General features: G+C 41.9%; 8 protein-coding genes across 8 annotated transcripts; 4 read left to right on the top strand and 4 right to left on the bottom strand.

Annotated features, from left to right (window-relative positions):
• Positions 1-1,307: 1,307 nt before the first annotated feature.
• On the top strand, positions 1,308-2,192 carry GL218_08284 (uncharacterized protein; the record flags this gene model as incomplete). Its single annotated transcript, XM_033585083.1, has 2 exons — positions 1,308-1,575; positions 1,654-2,192. The coding sequence occupies 2 exons, from the start codon at positions 1,308-1,310 to the stop codon at positions 2,190-2,192; spliced, it is 807 nt and encodes a 268-aa protein (XP_033440685.1).
• Positions 2,193-2,524: 332 nt separating this feature from the next.
• On the bottom strand, positions 2,525-3,358 carry GL218_08283 (Endoglucanase-4; the record flags this gene model as incomplete). Its single annotated transcript, XM_033585082.1, has 1 exon — positions 2,525-3,358. The coding sequence occupies one exon, from the start codon at positions 3,356-3,358 to the stop codon at positions 2,525-2,527; it is 834 nt and encodes a 277-aa protein (XP_033440687.1).
• Positions 3,359-4,496: 1,138 nt separating this feature from the next.
• GL218_08282 (uncharacterized protein) lies at positions 4,497-5,458 on the top strand (the record flags this gene model as incomplete). Its single annotated transcript, XM_033585081.1, has 2 exons — positions 4,497-4,529; positions 4,589-5,458. The coding sequence occupies 2 exons, from the start codon at positions 4,497-4,499 to the stop codon at positions 5,456-5,458; spliced, it is 903 nt and encodes a 300-aa protein (XP_033440686.1).
• A 433-nt stretch (positions 5,459-5,891) lies between these two features.
• On the top strand, positions 5,892-6,543 carry GL218_08281 (uncharacterized protein; the record flags this gene model as incomplete). The annotated part of the gene is made up of 3 exons (XM_033585080.1): positions 5,892-6,143; positions 6,236-6,415; positions 6,478-6,543. The coding sequence occupies 3 exons, from the start codon at positions 5,892-5,894 to the stop codon at positions 6,541-6,543; spliced, it is 498 nt and encodes a 165-aa protein (XP_033440689.1).
• Positions 6,544-6,825: 282 nt separating this feature from the next.
• GL218_08280 (uncharacterized protein) lies at positions 6,826-7,431 on the bottom strand (the record flags this gene model as incomplete). The annotated part of the gene is made up of 2 exons (XM_033585079.1): positions 6,826-7,224; positions 7,309-7,431. The coding sequence occupies 2 exons, from the start codon at positions 7,429-7,431 to the stop codon at positions 6,826-6,828; spliced, it is 522 nt and encodes a 173-aa protein (XP_033440688.1).
• A 5,932-nt stretch (positions 7,432-13,363) lies between these two features.
• Positions 13,364-13,946, bottom strand: GL218_08279 (uncharacterized protein; the record flags this gene model as incomplete). The annotated part of the gene is made up of 2 exons (XM_033585078.1): positions 13,364-13,767; positions 13,841-13,946. The coding sequence occupies 2 exons, from the start codon at positions 13,944-13,946 to the stop codon at positions 13,364-13,366; spliced, it is 510 nt and encodes a 169-aa protein (XP_033440831.1).
• Positions 13,947-15,427: 1,481 nt separating this feature from the next.
• GL218_08278 (uncharacterized protein) lies at positions 15,428-16,066 on the top strand (the record flags this gene model as incomplete). Its single annotated transcript, XM_033585077.1, has 1 exon — positions 15,428-16,066. The coding sequence occupies one exon, from the start codon at positions 15,428-15,430 to the stop codon at positions 16,064-16,066; it is 639 nt and encodes a 212-aa protein (XP_033440741.1).
• Positions 16,067-16,438: 372 nt separating this feature from the next.
• Positions 16,439-18,279, bottom strand: GL218_08277 (putative beta-lactamase family protein; the record flags this gene model as incomplete). Its single annotated transcript, XM_033585076.1, has 3 exons — positions 16,439-17,264; positions 17,314-17,695; positions 17,748-18,279. The coding sequence occupies 3 exons, from the start codon at positions 18,277-18,279 to the stop codon at positions 16,439-16,441; spliced, it is 1,740 nt and encodes a 579-aa protein (XP_033440823.1).
• Positions 18,280-18,790: the final 511 nt, after the last annotated feature.

Here is an 18,790-nt window from a genome sequence, read left to right as displayed (position 1 = left end):
GTACATTGGATGCCTAATGAAGGCGATGGCGATTGATATTATGGCGATTAGTAAGAAGATAGTTGGATTAAAGTATCTAACGATGAAAGTCGAAGTCATCATTTAAACAATACTGATTTAGATAGTTATTATTAATATTATCAACATTCCTAAGGCACGGACTGTTTGCCGGGATTAATCTCTCGGAGCCCCTATGATATGTAAGTGCTTTATTCAGCACCTAGCTTTAGGTACCTAAGGTACCCAGATTAGGCTTTGTATTTCCCACATGCTAGGCCAAAAGTTGGTGCCCAGATGATCGATTCTATTTTTTCGGAGTTAGAATAGGTCATGGGTACAGCTTTAAAAAAATTTCCAATTGTTATAAATGGTGACGAATAAGTTACCATATTGGATTAGGTATACTACTAGATAATTAATACTTGTGTTAATATTTTTATTTTTCCGCTTATTTTCATGTTGTTTTTGAAGATAAGAAAACATTCAGTCAATCTTTGAGCTGGAATGGAATTCTGAATTAGCCTTCACCCCACATCAATAAGATACATAGGTACCTCTTAGCTACATGTACCTGGTAAATAGGTCCACTAACCTTAACCTAGACTAGGTCGGGTTTAAGCGGCTTGGCAAGGATTTCCCAATTCTCTTGAAGCTTCAACAATTTTCGCCAATCCCACGTGCAGAAAGCTTGCTCCATCACCTATCACGATCAAGTCACAAGTACCAATGACCGGCTCGTTCGGTTGATTGTGTTTAACTACGGTAGTCCGACTGGATGCCGAGACTTCCGGTAGGAACTGTCACTGGACAACAATATGTATGAGTGTAAAAAACAATATATTCTAAGAATGTCTATGAATGTCGAGAATGTCAGAATGCCCCCAATCGGTTCCCCCGGCGATATTATGTAAAGGGGGTAAAAAAGGACCCTTGGACCCTTAAGACAACCTACCCCCGGCTTTCTTTTTTTTATTAATTTGCTGCCACCCAAAGAACAAAAGAAAAAAGAAAGCTTATTATTAAAGTAACAGGTAGTCGAATGGAAAGTGGCCCCGCTAACATTTCTACTATTGTTATTAACTTTTTTAGTTATTATTGTTGTTGTTAACGTTCAGCCTCCTTTTACTTTCCTTACTATTCCCTCACTTTGTGTCAGTATTTGGCAGAAAACTTCGTCCTTACAACTACTTTACCTACATAGGCTATCAACATGATATGACACTTCGGGTAGCTAGTCTTCTTTTTCCATCCATACCGCCCCCTTCCTACCTTATTATTCCTCCCTACCGCTTTACTAAACGCCAATTATGCCGTGGGCGACAAATCCTCTCTTCAAACCGACGGCGGAGCCCCCAGTTGATGTCGAAGCTGCCGCTGCTAACTCCGGTCCTGATCCTGACACTGCCCATACTGATCCCGATCTAAGTTCGCAACAGGATGCCGTGGAAAGTATAGATGATGGATTCAAAGAGCCGACGGAAAAGTTCACTGCTCATCAGATCTTCTACATTTTCATTCTTGATGGGCTAGGTGCCATGATTCTCTCCGGTGGTATCAACTTTGCAATTGCATATGGTATATTTATTTCATTTCAATCGTCATCTCTTCATTTTCAAGTCTCAATTTTAGTCAAAATTCCTAACAGAACGATAGCCATGTATGCAACTCAGGATATCATAACTAGACCTATTCGGTTGTTCTTATTTCCGAATACCCTTGCTGGAGATGCGGCAGTCACCATCATTGTTCAGTGTCTCATTACGTGGCACATAGAACTCTTCCTCGTAAACCGGGACCTAAGAAAAGGTGGTGTGCATCCGATCGGGTTTATCCCTGAACCTAAGAGCTGGTTCGTGCGGTGGTTCATGTTCTTAGACCGTCCCAAAGAGACGCACGAAGTTAGGAGTATTGTGCATTGGTTGAGTTTCTTCCGTTCTCAGATCCTGCGGGCTCTGCTGGTTGCTGTAGCCTTCTTCCCTGTAATATGGGGGCCTACCATTGGCTTTCTCGTTCTGGCGGGTAAATGGGAGGGCAATGACTGGTACTACGACAAGGTATGGGCACCGCAGGTCTTTAAGCTCATTCAAGGAGGCGTGTTGGGACTGCTAACCACGCCGCCCATGGTGATGTTCTGGCTTACGAGGTGTGGATGGGCATTGAAGAATAATGAAGAACGTTATGGTGAACGGTGAGCTTGGCAAGTGGTGCTTATATCGCTTCAGAGGTAGGTAGGTATATACTAATAATGCATTATGGGAATCTTGACAGGATATCCTGTTCGAGTATAATCTCGCATGAGAGTTTAAGTCTGGTTTTAAATAAGGGCTAAACAGGTAGGGCAAGAGATGATGATTCCAATTTTAGGTTGTGTACGCACTTAGTCACAGTTTGATTTCTCGCAGCCGCGTAACTGATCGATATCGTGTTCTTCCATGATTGATCCTCTCACTCGACGGACATGCTCTTCATAGACAACTAGCTCCCACACCCCAATAATTCAAGTGAAAAGGCCCGCATGCAAAATTTATGTTGGAGTGGGCATCGGCACTACCGATGTAGTGAAGCCAGTGAGTGGTATCCCGCTTCTTGTTGGAAGAGGATGACTCAGCGTCACTGTCTCAATCTCGGAGATAAGAGTCGGACCCGGAATCTTGTATGTCGAAATGCCATCATATATATCCAGATGCATGCTGGGGTCGTCGGGGTCATAGAGCTCCTCGCCAAGAATACCAAAAGGCAGTTCGGTACCGCCACCAGTAATCTGCAAATTGATACACTGGGGATAGTTCTGCGCACCGATTTCGCGCGATGCATTATGTAGTGAGATGATTTCAGTCCGCAAGATGTAAAACCCTGGTTGGATCCGACGAGGAATCTCCACCATCCACGAATTGTTGTTCGCGATAAGCTGATCAGAGCCCCATAGGCCGGGTGCTTTAGAACCGTCTATCAATCCAGCCTGATTGATCTTGAAGAATCGTAAAGTATCTTTATCAACTGTCTCGCACGAGTCACCGCAGGATGCAAGGTAGTCCAACACTGGGCCCTTGTGAGACTCGGGCCAGCCATTCCATTGAATATGAACAATGTCGCCTGCAGAAACGGGAGCATGGTTCTTCGCATTCTTAGCCCCTCTATGACAAATGATTTCTTCTGTTCGATATCCGGTTTGGTTTACATAACCTTGGTCAAAGGCGGTTGTCGACCAACCAATGGCGAACGGATGGTCATCCGGCTCTGTAGGGCGGAAGCCATCATATGAGAGACGGTTAATATTGATGTTGGATACAAAACTATGCGCTAATACCGAGAACAGGTTTATGATGGTTGCGAATAAAACAATTTGAAGAAAATGCATTTCGTTAAGGTTACCAATGATCTATTCAAGGGCTGGTACTGTATAAGAATATGATCAACGAATACAGAGATGGGTGGTTTGCCCTAGGTATATACCTACTTATCTATATATTGATCCGACAACCGGGTTGCTGTTCAACATACAGATTATCTAACGTAACTAAAATAAATTACACCGTTTGTATGAGAGTCAGGTTGATTGGGAACGGCAGGGAACCGTGTAAGTACTACGATTTCGATAGCAACAGCAGCAATTCTGCCTAATATCTATGCGAGTCTGAGCTCTTCTCTTACCCCTGCTTCCAGTGGGAGAAAATCTTGTAGTTAGAAAAATACTGCGCATGGAAACGATGTGATGGCGAACATCTATTATATAACATGTAACTAGGCCTCATGGGCTTGTCATAAAATGGCGTAATGAGCTAGGTAGTTTCTACATAGTAATAAGGCAGAAGCTATACACAATAAGGTCAGGAGTTGATACTAAATAATTGATGGCGCATTTGACAGGCAAGTAAGCGTGAGCTAAAAGAGCGGGCTAGGAAATGCTCAGGTACATACGGCATATGACTCCCGTAGCCAATCAGGGCGATGATCAGCATCTAGTTTGCATCGAATGAGGCGCTATCCGCTATCCGCTATCCGCAGATCATCCAGGGACCTGACAGCCTGGGAGAGAGCCAAGAGCCCTAAAACGAGCGGGCATATTCCGCACTCCTCACTGTCACTCAGCCTGTACGCTTGGTCTGTGAATGAATGGTACATGTTCCGTACATGATATACAAAGTACTTCGTACAGCCCCTAATGTATTTACGTCATTTGTTACATAACTTTTGATATGTGCTGACTCTCATCAGTTGTCGGTCAGGGGTAACGTCAGTTGTAACATCAATCGAGAACATGCTCGAACCATTATTGAACTTCTAATATAGCCCCATATCCCCTATTAATACCAAACATGGACTGCAGGAGCAACGTCTTGATTATGTATTTGTTAAAAAACACAATTCACATTTCCCTTAGTTAATCCTTCTAACAAATACCGTGTAGCTATATATTCGTATTTAGATACCCGATCATTATTAGCCAGGTTAAGGGCTTCCCAATGATGACTCCCTTGAGATACTCCGACGGTAACATGCAAAAAGCTAACCTAGCTTTTACAGCAGAAGTAAGCATCACACCTGCTTCTAAATGCATTTTGCACTAACGGTCTTGTTCAACGAATAGTCACCATGCCTACAAGGCGACGAGAATAGCTGTAACAGACCCGCCGCCCATAATGTCAAACCAAGCACTACTGTATCAAAGAAGCGTAAGTCGGATACAGTAGAAGACCGTCAAAATATATCTGAAGTGGACGATAATGATTACCGCCTCTATGAGATAGACGAGACGTGCAACGAGATTCGCCGGAAGATTAAAGACTTCATTCAAGGTGGAAATATGAAAGTTGGAGACTTCCAGAAAGCCATAGGGGTATCTCCGGGTGCATATCAGCGATTCATGAATCATAGCGGAACCTACAAAGGCAAGGACTGCGACACATACCCTAAAGCCTTTACGTTTTTCAAGAAGCGCGAGCTGCAAGGTCTCAAAGCAGTTCCGCCTAAGAGACCTAGGAAGAGCGAAAGTGAAGCTCTTGATGTCAGCGATATAAAGCTTTATGGCGAGGATACGCAGAGTGTACCAGTGTATGATACGTGCGACGAGGTCCGCAAGAAGATCCGGGCTTTTCTACGGAAGCCTGACATCAGTCAGAGCGCCTTCTGCCGTGCTATAGCGAAGAGTTTCCCTAAAGAAACACGTATTCAATCCAGGCAGCTTAACTGCTTCCTAGATAAGAAGGGGCCTATGTCTGGGAATACAAGTTCTGTGTTTTACGGCGCTTACGTGTTTTTCGAAAAGCTACGCATCAAAGAGGGTAGGCCCAAGTCAGAGATGAGGCAAGAGATGGAGAAAGTCCACCCCAACGGTGTGAATACTACTGATCTTCAGCTGTGGTGGACATGTAGGAATGATGAGCGTCCAGTTTACGATGCCTATGGACGCATCCACTTCGTCAACCCCCGCTCCTCCTTTACCCCTTTCCGTACCTAATGTGTAACAATATGATCAAGAATTAAGGGTATAATTGCCAGCTAGAAGAGCGACTACCTATGCAGAGTTCAATCTCACTGACGTATGAACGCGACGACATATCACATAAATGACAACACCCAAGACTTCAAAACTATTCCGATTGGAGTCTTTAAACAGCAGACTTTATCCACTATGATACATGATAAGGGACTTACCATAACCAATCACTTGCATGTATGAATATGGTCAGGTTTCATTCGGACGATGTATATAGATTTTGTAAATTGAAACCAAGGCGGCTAAACTAACACGTACTAATAACGAATCTTGGTTTTGGATGTTTCCCCGCGTCAATAACATTATAAATATATGGTCGCTTCCTACCCCATGAAATTTAGGAGAATACCATGTTTGAAACTGGCATAACAGGTACCTACCCACTGCTACGAAAATGCGCTTCTTGCTATTTCTTTCTGCCGGCGTCTTAGCGCCCACTATTAGCAGTGCTGCCCCAGTTGCACATGACGATGCTCTCATCAAGAGAGAAAACTTGTGCAATTTAAACGCACCTCCTGCTCTCTGTCAACCGGATCCCACTGTCACCGTGGAAGAGACAGCACAGAGAGCTTATGATTTCTATCGTGCATTTGTAGTCGATGGAGACCCCAGAAAGATGTTTTCCTTAATAGATTCAACTTATACAGTTAGTCATTGTTTTAACATTTTAACTCAAGCATATAACTTGTATTACTAGCAGACTGGGATCGATGCTAATTATTGATTGTTCTATCACAGCAACACCATCCAGGGTACGCGTCTGGGCCTAACAACATCTGGGGTATTTTCTGCAGCGGAAACAAGCTTGGAAGCGAACAAAATACGGCTTGGTGTTTCGATGCCAGCACAAATATGTCATACGCCCGATACTCGACTACGGACAGGTGGCTCTGGCTTGATGGATGCGTTCACGAACACGTAAGTCTTCTGAATTACTTACAAGGAGGTGTGCATTGACCTGACCTAACCGCCTATTCTAGTGGGACCAAGGCGAGAGAATCCCAACGGATAAGTGCTATCAGTTGAACCCAGAAGGCACATCCTAGTGGTGTTATCTATCGAGTTTAGATAGGCACCAAGGAGTTGATGGTATGAGGAAACCCTAAGATAATATTGATAATAGTTTAGTGTACAGCGTATATAAATGTCTCAGAGATGAGCTTGTTGTCAAAATTAGTACACAAGGGACTTTCACTCTAAATTTTCAATCCATTTGATGTCTTTTTTTCCTCGATACGTCGGTAGTAGATGTAACAGGAAACTAATCAGCTCCTTTCTGGAGCCAGCTCTTCTACAAAATGATATACCAGGGAATGATAAGCTCCAGGTTAAAGGGATGGAAGGCTCTTAATCTGTTTGATTCCTTCAACACCCTTAAGCCATCCCACGCGGTTCTCAACAAAATATTCTACCGTGGGTCGCATCTTGGTCTCGTGTAAGTGAAAATCATCGATAGTGCCTAGGCGCAAGATGCTCATGCCTGGGAAGGCCTCTCCGACGCGGTACATAAGCGTACCGCATGTCGAGCAAAAGTAGTTAGCCATGCCTTTGCCTGAAGCGATAGTATGCGCTTGGGGGCCGAATTTCGTAAGATTGTCACGCCCACGAAGATGCTTCAAGTGTGTATCCCGAATGGTGAAGTTTGTCGCGAACATAGATGCTGTTATTTTACGACAGTCACTGCAATTGCATACAAATGTGCCGACGTAACCAGGACCCTGTGTCGGCTGCAGGATTTGGTGATGTTAGTAAAGAGATCTTCAAAATGGGCGTTGTGCATGAAAAAGCGATAACATAAGGAAGCAGCTTACAAATGCAAGCTGTACTGCACCACAGAAGCATGTTGCTGTTGCTTCGTCTTCCTTGGACCAGCCGTCATTAGCGAGGCCAGCTAGGGGGAAGTAGGGCTTGGATTTATCGATAGGGGTGGCCATTGTGACTTTAAATCTGTAAAGATATTATATGACACTTTTTTGAATTTCTGAAGAGTGTGAAGGAAGTTGGTCTAAAAAATTATGTTGACAACTTGAGGTTTTCTAGAGCTACCTTTATACCTCGGGTTTTTATATCAAGCGAGTTAAGGCTGCAACAAAAATATATAATTCCAGTCGATTATTAAGCCCTATATAGCATGATGTAATTTGTAATGCCTATATATTCCCAATTAGTCATTATCTTATACGGAATATTTGATCTAACTAATATGCCATCTTAAAACGTTTTGTCATGCTGTTACATCGACTAGTGACGCCGGCGTATATTTCAACCATACAATATTTAGTACCGCAGAAGTAATGGTACTACCCGCATTACCGCGCCCAAGCCAGTAACCAAGAGCTTGACCCAACATGGCCCGCTAATACGAGTATCATCAATTACCTCGGTATGTCAGCGGAGCATACAATAGTAAATAAATATGCGTGGTACCTGGATAAGTATCTGTGCCAGGCCTATCAACGCTTGCGTAAATCCAAGTGCATGGTGTGAAGAGACCCCAAACCCCTCAAAGCTTCTTTTCGAATGTAGTGCAGATGAGCTAACTGTTCTAGTAAAACGAGTTCTTCTATGGACGATTACCTTCTTTTCTCGTTCTAGTCACCTTCAGATACCCCTCATTCTATCCTGCACCTACGAAACCATCCGTTCTGTCAGGGTTCTAAGAAAGACACTTAGAACAAACGGCACTTTCAGTATGCATAGAGGTAGGTAACCATAGGCTCCTATAATTAATTAGCTTAGAGTTCCTTTCTTAATAATAAAGTATTTTCTTTGCTCCTTGCTCCATGTAATAGAGTACTTAAAGTACTTACTTACGGTCACATACGTGGATTAAACACCTTGATCTGCCGCCTAAATATTCAACCCGCCACAGAACTGTAGATAAATTAAAGTTCTTCTAAAGTTCGTAGTAAATGATCTCGAGTATAGAATGTCAGGTATATTCATCGATTCGGTTCGCCACTCTATATTACCACTGCTGCCAATAGGTGATCTTCTAAATTTGTCCCTACGGTCGTTTCGACGGTGGGTTGCAGTTCATGAGGCAAAAACAGATATCTAATGAGCAAGAGTTGTTTTCAAGCGATCGGGTAACTAAGGTATATAAAAAAATAAACGTTAATAGGATATCTTATCACTACCCATGTCGACACCATTTACTTTTAGAACACCTCTACTTGTTGTCTACCGGTGTCTTCGAAGAGGTAGAAGATCGCATCGATCTTATTGGCTGGCCACTCCCATTTCGGAAGGTGGGGAAGTATTTGGATAATGCGCATAGTTCGTCTAAGTGGCATTTTCTTCAATATAAGTCTTTCATCTTATGCATCCCTATACTCCATAACAGGATGCTTCCCACATTAACACATTAATATTAAGGGATGAATTGTCTTATCTACCCTTTTATCGATCTATCTAGCACCTTCATCTCTCCAAGAGATCCGATCTTAAGAGACTGGGTGACTGAAATCTACCCCATCGAACTAAACCTCGCTACCAACATTCCTCCCAGATCTGATTCCGCTAATGGCTCGATTAGGATCTGTTTTAATGGTTGATCTCGAGCTTAGATACATTCGATGGGGATTTAATATAATTACTATCTTCCGATACGTCAATACCTCACAGACGGGTAAGCACTAGTTTTCAGCCCCCTGTTTGGATCTCTATGCAAGAGAATATCTCCAAATCAGTACAAATACTAAGGTAAGCAGATAAGCTGAAGTCTCTTTGGCATTCTTTTCATCAATAAGGCGTTACTGGGCCTTCATGAATTTGCTTCACCAGAAGCCTAGATAGATGATGATGATGAAATCGTTTACGTCTATTTGTCTGCTATATGCTACCTAGGTATATACAACGCGCATCTTTAGCGCTTCTAAACGTCTAGAGTACTCCCTGAGGGAACAGAGCTAGAGTATCGCCTGACATAAGAAATTAGGAAGCCTAGATAGAAAAGATCCAAGATTACTGAATATGAGAAAAGCCTATTTTCCCTTTAAAGCTGATCTCCGGAAGTTTCTAATAAATATTATTAACATCGTATTATCATATTTGCAATCTTAATTTTAAGAAATAGTCCAACACCCGTAGGTGCTGCACTGATATTTATTTCAAGCTTACCCCATACCATTATATCTTACCTAGTATCCGGGTAGTTCTATGCCTCACATATTTACCTCGATATCCGTAGTATATGAATTGATACAGCTTAGAGTAACCGTGTAAATACAATATATACACTGAGTAGTTTATCAACCCTTTTTATTAATCTAAAGTTCAATTTTGTTAACCCAATTTCAGCCTAGTAAATAAGTAGCCAAAGTGATGGTAGGTACATAAGAAGAATAACTTATAAGGTAGGTATCGTCATATAATGTAGATTTGTAAGATGTACATGGTTACATGTACAAGCACTAGACCAAAGGTCACATGTTACTCAGAAATTCAGGAACATCTTGAATATTTGTAAAAGATGTTTAGTTTATATTTCAATCAAGCATCTATTATCTAACTACCTTCACTCCGTTTTAAGTGATTATTATAGCAATGTCCTTCATATCATATGATAATTTGTCTACATCTCATTATCCTGTCGGTTTCGTCCTTCGAGTTAAGACCACTGTAGATCTATTATTGAAACTTATTTCCATTTTCCTAGATCAGTTAGCCAGTTAGACTTCATAAGAGTATTATGTAGAGATTCAATATAATTATGACCAACTTGCTTAGATGACATTAGTAGAAATCACTCAAGCCCCAAATAGACCATACTTAATATAGAAGTTGAGGCCTAAGATCAATCCACCTTATCTAGTAGAGGCTGAGGATAGAACAATGTCAAGGAGAATATTTTTCTTATGTCAGGCGATACTCTAGCTCTGTTCCCTCAGGGAGTACTCTAGACGTCTAAAAGCGCCAAAGATGCGCGTTGTATATACCTACCTAAAGTAGCATACAGCAGACAAATAGACGTAAACGATTTTATCATCATCATCATCATCAAGGAGAATATTAAAAGCCTTATTATTTATGGTAGATGAATGAAAGGATTTCATTTCTTCTCTAATAATAGTTAAAACCTGCACCATGTAGTTTATTATATTCTATAGCTCAAGCTTAGTTTTAATGTTATGACAATGGTATATTGCTTGATGATGTATATTTGGTTAATAGACCAAGTTCATTACTTAATTGCAGTTGATAAGTACAATATATACCGACGTAACTAAACCAAATATAATAAATATAAGGTCAAATGGAGTTTTTTTCTTTTCTTTTTTTTCTTATATGTCGCGCACTTCGCGCACTTCGCGCATGTCACACATATATCTTCTTTTCTTTTCAAGTTTTTATTCCGGAAAAAAAAATCAATGAACAAAGATAACAAATATCCAAAACATGTCCAAATATAAACAAAGACTCATGTTCATATAAATACCTACCTATTTAACGTCATAACAATGAATGGTTTAATAATTAATTTAATTACGTTTTAATTATATTTTTATTTATTTACCCCTTTTAATTAACTATCATGACGATTCTTCATAATTTTCATCTATTATTTTATTATTTCCTTACATTATTATTTTACTACTTGAATTTTTATATCTGATTACCTATCTATTTTCCCTTATCCTTTTCCTGCCTAGTGGGTTTCTTGCCTCGTAGTTTCCTAACCTTGCCGTCTAACCTGTCGCCGCCTGCCAAATTTACCGTTCTTACCTTATTATCGTCAGATAACATATCTATCGTCGTACCTTCCGCCGTACCTTCTACTGTACCTTCTACTGTACCTCCTGCCGTACCTCCTGCCGTACCTTCTGCCGTACCTTCTGCTATATCTCCTTCCGTACCCTCTGCCGTACCTTCCGCCGTAATATTTTAATTGCATCTATTGATCTAGGTATCTGTATATAATTCTTTCCTGATTCTTATGATTCCTTTCATCTCTCGCCAACATTAATCTTTTCCTATCGCCGACCTCAATATTTTCGTCTTGCCAACTTGAACATCCTCTTACCAACTTGAATATCTTCCTTTCGCCGGTCTTAATCTTTTCCTGTCGCCGACATAGTATTTGCATCTCGCAGACCTCAATATCTTCGTCTCGCCGACTTGAATATCTTCTTTTCGCCGATCTTCATCTTTTCTTGTCGCCGACCTCAGTATCTTCGCCGGCCGACGTGATTCATATATCTTTCACCAGCAATACCTATTCGTCCTACCTGGTAGATAACTTTCATTCCTATCAATATCTAGTTCATTGCTACTGGATAGTATATGAATTATTGCCATTGGCGTTGATTCTTATCGATATACACAAGCGTCGGCATTTACAGCAACTGCTCTTTCCTATTTCGCCGACAAGCTTTCTCCCTAGAAATACCCTCTTCCATTTTCAAGACATAATATTTTCCCAAGGATATATCCAGTAAGTTATATTCTTTTCCTATTCCGTTTCACTATCCTTTCCTATTTGTTATCGACATGTTGTTAATTTGGAATTACTTAGAAATGGCTCCTCAACCCCCTAATAATAGGGAAGAAGGTGGCAAAGACAAAGCACCCCCGATGCAACCAGCTATTGATGGCGCTCAGGGCAGGGTTAATTCATACGGTAGGTTCGTATGTCAAATTCGGGTTGGCGGTAAGATTTGCGGCGCCGTTATGAAGAACGGGAAGAGGAACATCCGTTCCCACCTATCAAAGAAACATAAGGCCCGCTCTTCCTACGCCAAAAACCAGGCCAAAACCGATGTTTGGCCCTGTCCTGAGAAGTGTGGAAAGGAACACCAAAACTTCCATTCCATGCTTCGCCACATGCGCGTGGTTCATCATTTTAGGGGGGAGTCAGCCGGGTTGAAGGAAGCCTCCAGGAATATCCAAAGTTCAGCATCCCAAACAGCCGAAATCGAATCAGATACCGATTCCAGCTTAGATGAAGAATATATACCGCCACCTGACCGACCTGATCGTGGCCCGGGGGGTGGTAACAACCAAGATCCTCCTGGTGCCAGTGGAGCCTCTCTTATACCCACCGCTGCATAGTCACCCACGCCTTAGAATGACCTCGCCATTATTTGCATTACCTATCAGCTTCTGGTTGGCATCTTCCCCTTGTGTGACACATTCTCGTCATGGTAAGCCCACTATTGTGTCCGTATCAGCCAGTTTAAAATGGTATTTCTTACATTTCTTTCTAGGTTCTTCTTTTACGTATGCCAGCACTCGGACGAGTACCTAGCAGCCATCTCTTATGAGATATTTTTCCAGTATCAATTTAGTCGGAAGGTAGAGATATGACGAAGTTGCTATATTTGGATGGAATATGAAGCTGGACGAGCAGTACCTGTCTGTGCTATTACGCACTGACGATTACAGCAGACCGTTAAACTATACCAGTAGTTGTACCTAGGAAGTACGAATTCGACCTCACGATCCTAATGGGAGAGCCTATCTTAGCGGGACGGAACACCGTTGTTCGTGGGCGCGTATGCCTCATCTCAGAAGTTGTGATATCTTCTTTTATCACGATTCATATAGAAATCAATACAAGCCTTTCGCGTGTTTCATTATTCCTCTTAGTCCTTAGTCTGGTATCTAGTTGAGCGTAGTAGATGACCCCGGATATTCCGTCATTGCTACTATTCCTCTGACACGTCTTACCATCCAGATCACAAAGTTCGTAAACTATGATATATTTACATAGCCGAAGTTAAAGATAGAAATTATCCAGGTACATTATGTGACCATGAGTAGGTGCAATTAGCTGATTTTCGATCTGGAAATGCCACAGTACTCAACCATTCCACATACCATGCTTCTTATATTCATTCACTCGAGAGTATCCTGCAAATGTTTTCATACGATTTGCCTCGCTGTGCCGGTCTGAACCTCATATGCCCAACCGCTAATAACCACGTCGCCTGGCACAGCGGCGCTCCTCTTTAAGTAATCAACGTCTCCCTTTATAGCGTTATCTAAATTGGTGAAGGGGAGGAAATCGAGGGTGGCAATTTCTGCAGCGGCGCTTGGTCCTAAATTTTTCTTCACAAGACTATGAGCATCATCGTTGGAAAACGTCAACATGCCACACCCAGTGTGCTTGATAAGTACGATCTCTTTCGTCCCAAGCAGTTGCTGCGAGATGATGATGGATCGTAGAGCATCTCTCGCGCTACCGCCAGCGTTTCGAATAACGTGGGCATCACCAAGGTCGATACCAAAGGCGGCAGCCGGGTCGATACGAGCATCCATACAGGTCACTTTATATGAGTTAGTCCTTGGTTGCTTGAAGTATAGCCTTCATATAACCCTGCTCTAAAGGATTTTACGTACAGATCAGATAGTGTTTGGCTGGTGGAAGGGCAAGGTTGCCTTTAGTGAACTTGCTAGCATATTCAGCATTCTTGCTCGCGAGGTTCTTCTGAATTGAGGAAGTCATGTTTATTGCTGAAACTAGATGACGACAATGTTGAAATGAAGTTGACGCCTTTAAGTACCAAACATAGGAATAAATGATATAGCTACTAAGATCAAAAGTCAGTCCCTAAGAGGGTTCTTATATAATTTTCCAAACTTGGAGAATGACGCAAGAATTTTTATGAGTATTTCCGGTTTATAGATAACAACCCTCATTCCTCGGATACGAATTCATACTAAGTTACCTACGTATCTAACCTCTTACTGATGATAGCACAGCATATCGCCATATCAATCGTGATCACGTCATCATCGCCCGGCCTAGGGCAATCATTCTGCGGGGAATGATCGCCGACTTGGCGGGAATAGCTAATGTATGATGTACCGACAGGCCGGAACAAAGACCGATTATGTATAGAACTACAACTAACACATCCCGATCAGAAATTAGATCAGCAATTGAAATGTTTGAGTTTCTTACAATCAACATCTTTTATATTCCTAGATTGCCGGCCATAGTAGAGGATGAAGATTGAAAGTTCGATACCATAAATTGCCCACGTAAATATGTAGTACCTACCTGAAGCACCAGTATCCACATACATCGGTGGGGACTTTTACGTCTATATTTCCTAACGGCGAAAAGAGTAGAGGTAAATAATATTTATATAGAAATAGCCTGGGCCTAATGAGTCACAATCATCTCCTTAACTTAAGATCATATTAAAGAAATATACTTGATGCCTTAAGTTCTAACACGAACATTATAGACACACATATTCTGGCGTAGTTGCAGTCAATGAATAAAACAAGGGGGGCGAGTGAGTACTAGATAATAGGGACCTAAGACAATTAGGTTATTTACTACATCATAATAATCATAAATTGACAGCGATATATCTTTATGAATAGGTAGGTAGATAAACTAAACTCACACTAATTAAACCATCATTCATCTATGTACCTAATCTACCTTTCCAGGTAAGTATGGAAACTGAAACAGTGATAGACATAAGTGAATCAAAAAAGAATTCACACGTGTTAATAACAAAGTCATTGTCTTAGCTCGTTTATTCTTTGTGTTAATTTTTTCTATCGCCTCTTAGTGAATTGATTTGAAGATATTGTTCAAATATAGGTTAGTGAATGCTTTCAGATGGATATTCGTTGTTATACAACATTACGACTGAACATCTAGAAGTTACTAGTAACAAGAACAGAGTCTTTCTAACAAGGATCTAATTGAATGGAATCAAGTGCACATAGGTACCTAGGTAGGCACTTTAAAAGTACGTCATAAAGAATATGTTTTCAAGAATTTTCTAGTATATATACAGTCCAATTATCATCCTTCTCTCCCAGCCAAAAATATCATCAACAACTCCTGTGTTATCAATAAAATCAAGAAGAGCCAACATTTGAAGACCCTTAAGTCTAACCACAAGACCTATCCTCACATATTCTTACGAAAAGATTCTATAGCAAATTCAGGAAACCACCAAGATGTGTCAAAACTGTGCCGTTTTATCTCAAGTTAACCACAGTTGTGGTCATCAGCTGTTGCTCGTCAAGAACTTTTCGAAGTACTGCCTCTTCTACCCTCATAAGGATACCGAGTTCCATATGGCCGCCATCGCGTACTCAAATTATCCTACCGACTATCCTTGCAAGACCTGTGCTTTACGTGAGGTAGCTGCCAAAAAGGGCATTCACAAACAGGAGAGAAAAGACTTCATTCGCGAAAGATACGCGAATACCAAAGAGGCATTTTCAAAAGAGGATGCGAAATGGTACCTTGATACAGCAAAGAAAAGCCAGGAGGGCGTTGATGCCAACCAGATTGAGGAACTTAACGAGCGTGCGAAGAACCAAATCAAGTATTACCTCGGGCGAGGGGGAAATAAGGAACTAGGAAGACGCGACAAGGCCATTCTTCTAAAGACCATCTTACAAGTTCCTGAGGTTATCGATCGCCATGCTCTTGTGGTAACTTTTGGATCCTATGTAGGCTGGAACCAGAAGAAAAACCAGCCAAAATTCATGCATTATTCAGAGATGGGAACATATAGGGATGTTGCTCGCAAGGGAGGCATGCTTAAAGCTCTAGAAGAAGGGTTTGGGCAAAGACCTTGCGACGCGTAAGGCAATATGCCAGGAGTAATTTCGACTGTTGAGGATGTTTTTGTTTAAGCATTAAGTCTTGGCGCATATGGCCTGAATAAAATAAACAAATAAAAAGGCAAAAAGTCTGTAGTTATTGTGTAGCATTAAATATAATCCTTCCTGTTTCCTGTCCTATTTTCGTTCAACTTTTATATTGAGATTGCTTCCAACTTCGACATCAGTACTTGAAATCTTAACTATATGCATTAGGTACCTGGTCAGGTAGTGTGAACATACGGGATTCGATAGATCAACATAGTTACGAAATCCTGTCAACCTAGGCATTATATATATATTGAAGTCTTCTTACCATTCCACATCTTTTGCATCGCAACACTACATATTATCAAATCAAGCCTCCCTCTTCAGCTCAACTCTAAATGTCCTCAGGTCTACACTTTGTGCTGACCCATCATCACGAAGCAAGAAGACCCACTCATCCATAGACCGGAAGCCATACGTGAGTCGATCCATAGAACCCCACGTATGACAGCTTGCATCAGGCCAGAATGAGTTTGCGTCTTTCTCCGCACTCTCCTCTGGGGTTCCGATATCGAACACGGCCCGCCAGACATCATGGCATCCCGAACCCAGGTTTGTAGGATACAGCCGGATGGAAACCGGTCGGCTTGTTGGGCTACTCGATAGTGCCCCGAATTTACTATAGTTCTTGATTACATCGACGTCACGGACGACCCAGTTAGATACTGCGAATCCTGGCCCATCGTCAAGAGAAAGCGTGATAGTCGAATTCGTAGTGGCGTCCGTATATGTGCCACCGAATTTTGGTAACACCTCTGCTTTACCCGCATCTTCAATAGCTGGAAGCAGGCCTTGCACGACTTTCGTAAGAACCAGATCCACCAGGTCGGCATTCGACTGTGGTCCACCAGAGAGTATCGTAACAACGATATCATAGTCCGGTACTAGGCACAACATGTTGTTGTACGAATTTAGATTGCCGGCTTTACAGTAAAATTCAATAAGACGCTTATCTTTAGTGACTGTGTTAGAGCGAAGAATTTCCCAAGGTCCGCCGATAAGTAGGCCAGAAGACGATGTGGATGTTGCTGGTTTCATCCACTTTCTTGTTTTAGTAGAATCTAGCAAGGTATGCTTGAGGATGCCAGTACCAAAGGAAAGTAGGTCGACCGTGTTCGAGTAGAAACCGCCGGCTCTAGCTAACATTAGATACACCCAACGTCCAAATAGGCATTGCAACTTACACGTCCTCGTATCCGAAGCTAACATCAAACCAGGTCTCATTTACAGGGATAAATCCCCATGCGTTCTTCTCCGGCCCATTAAATATGGTCGTGTTTGTCATAGATAGGGGAGCGAATATCGATTGCTTGACATAGTTGTCGTAGGTCATATTGGTTATTGCCTCCACAGCATAACTTAGAATGACGCTCGCGACGTTTGAGTATACTGGGTTTGTGAATGGAGCGTACACCGGGTGCCGCTTGCCAAAATCTCTGAAAAACTCGGTCCTGTTACAGGGAGGGAGGCCAAAAACACCACCACACCCAGTCTTCGACGTCTCATTTAATTTAGGGAGACCAACTTCGGTCCAGTCCAAGGGAAAACTAGCCAGGTCGATTGTAACTGAGAATAATTAATAAGAGTAGTAATTGAGAGTGGCATGTATATGACTTACGGTCTGTAGAAATGCCACTCATGTGCGAAGCAAGAGCACCAAGAGTCACTTCACCCCATCTAACGGTTGTGACATCACTAACTTCATCTGTCTCTCCTTTGAGTTCACGCAGCTCAGGAACATACTGAGTGATGGGATCGTCCAGCCTCACGTGGCTCTGTTTCAGCAAGGAGAGCACTGCGAAAATTTTAGATATACTTCCGAGTCGATAGACCGTCTGTGAATCGATGGTTGATGTTCCATTAGGGTTAAGTATCGTAGGTGTATGGTGGAGTTCTAGTAGCGGATCAATTTCGTGTATCGACTTGACTGCGACAGATATGCCAGTAGAAAGAAGGTCGGCAGTGAGGTTTTGGAATGTATTGGTGACACGGTCTATTGCCAACCGGACAGACTCATGCACCTTCGGGTTCTTTGGAGCGGGTAAGACTGGCCCTAAAGGGGGACAATGTCCATTAAGAGCAGCCAAGGCAGTCTCTGTTGTCAACAATACAACTAGGATGCTAGTCAAGACACTCCGCTGGTAAAACATTTTGCGTTTAAATAAGTTAGGTAGATATGTAATCTTAATGAGTTGATATTGAACTAACATAGAGAGAAGAGAGTGCCATTATATAGGTATATATATACACGGATGATACTCTCCTAAGCTACTCATCTCCTCCCATCTCGAAAGCTGGGATATAGCTGATTCGTAGAATGATTCTAATTAAAATCATAATGGAGTCAAATGCGAGCTATATTACCTATTGGCTTCTCATTATAGAGTTGCCTAGTATTAGCGTATGGAGTTAACCTCCCTCAGCCACCATAGATAAGTCATCCATACGTAGATCCCAACGATGACCGGCGATGGGGGCTGAAAAGGAACAAAGGAATCAGCTGAATATCCTCAAATTTAGGCTTATACGGTCAAAGCAGTAAGAGCACTACTCGAGATGTGCGATGCCACGATAGATATACGTTTTTAGCAGCTTTCATTGGTCGGGTCGGTCTTTAGCCCCATACTTAAACAAGGGGTTTGGACTTAACCTCGACTTTTA

Source organism: Daldinia childiae (assembly GCF_008694065.1).
Source record: "Daldinia childiae strain JS-1345 chromosome Unknown Scaffold12, whole genome shotgun sequence".
Classification (NCBI taxonomy): Eukaryota; Fungi; Ascomycota; class Sordariomycetes; order Xylariales; family Hypoxylaceae; genus Daldinia; species Daldinia childiae.
The sequence above is the reverse complement of the archived record's forward strand: the minus strand, read 5'-3'. Positions and strand labels throughout refer to the sequence as shown.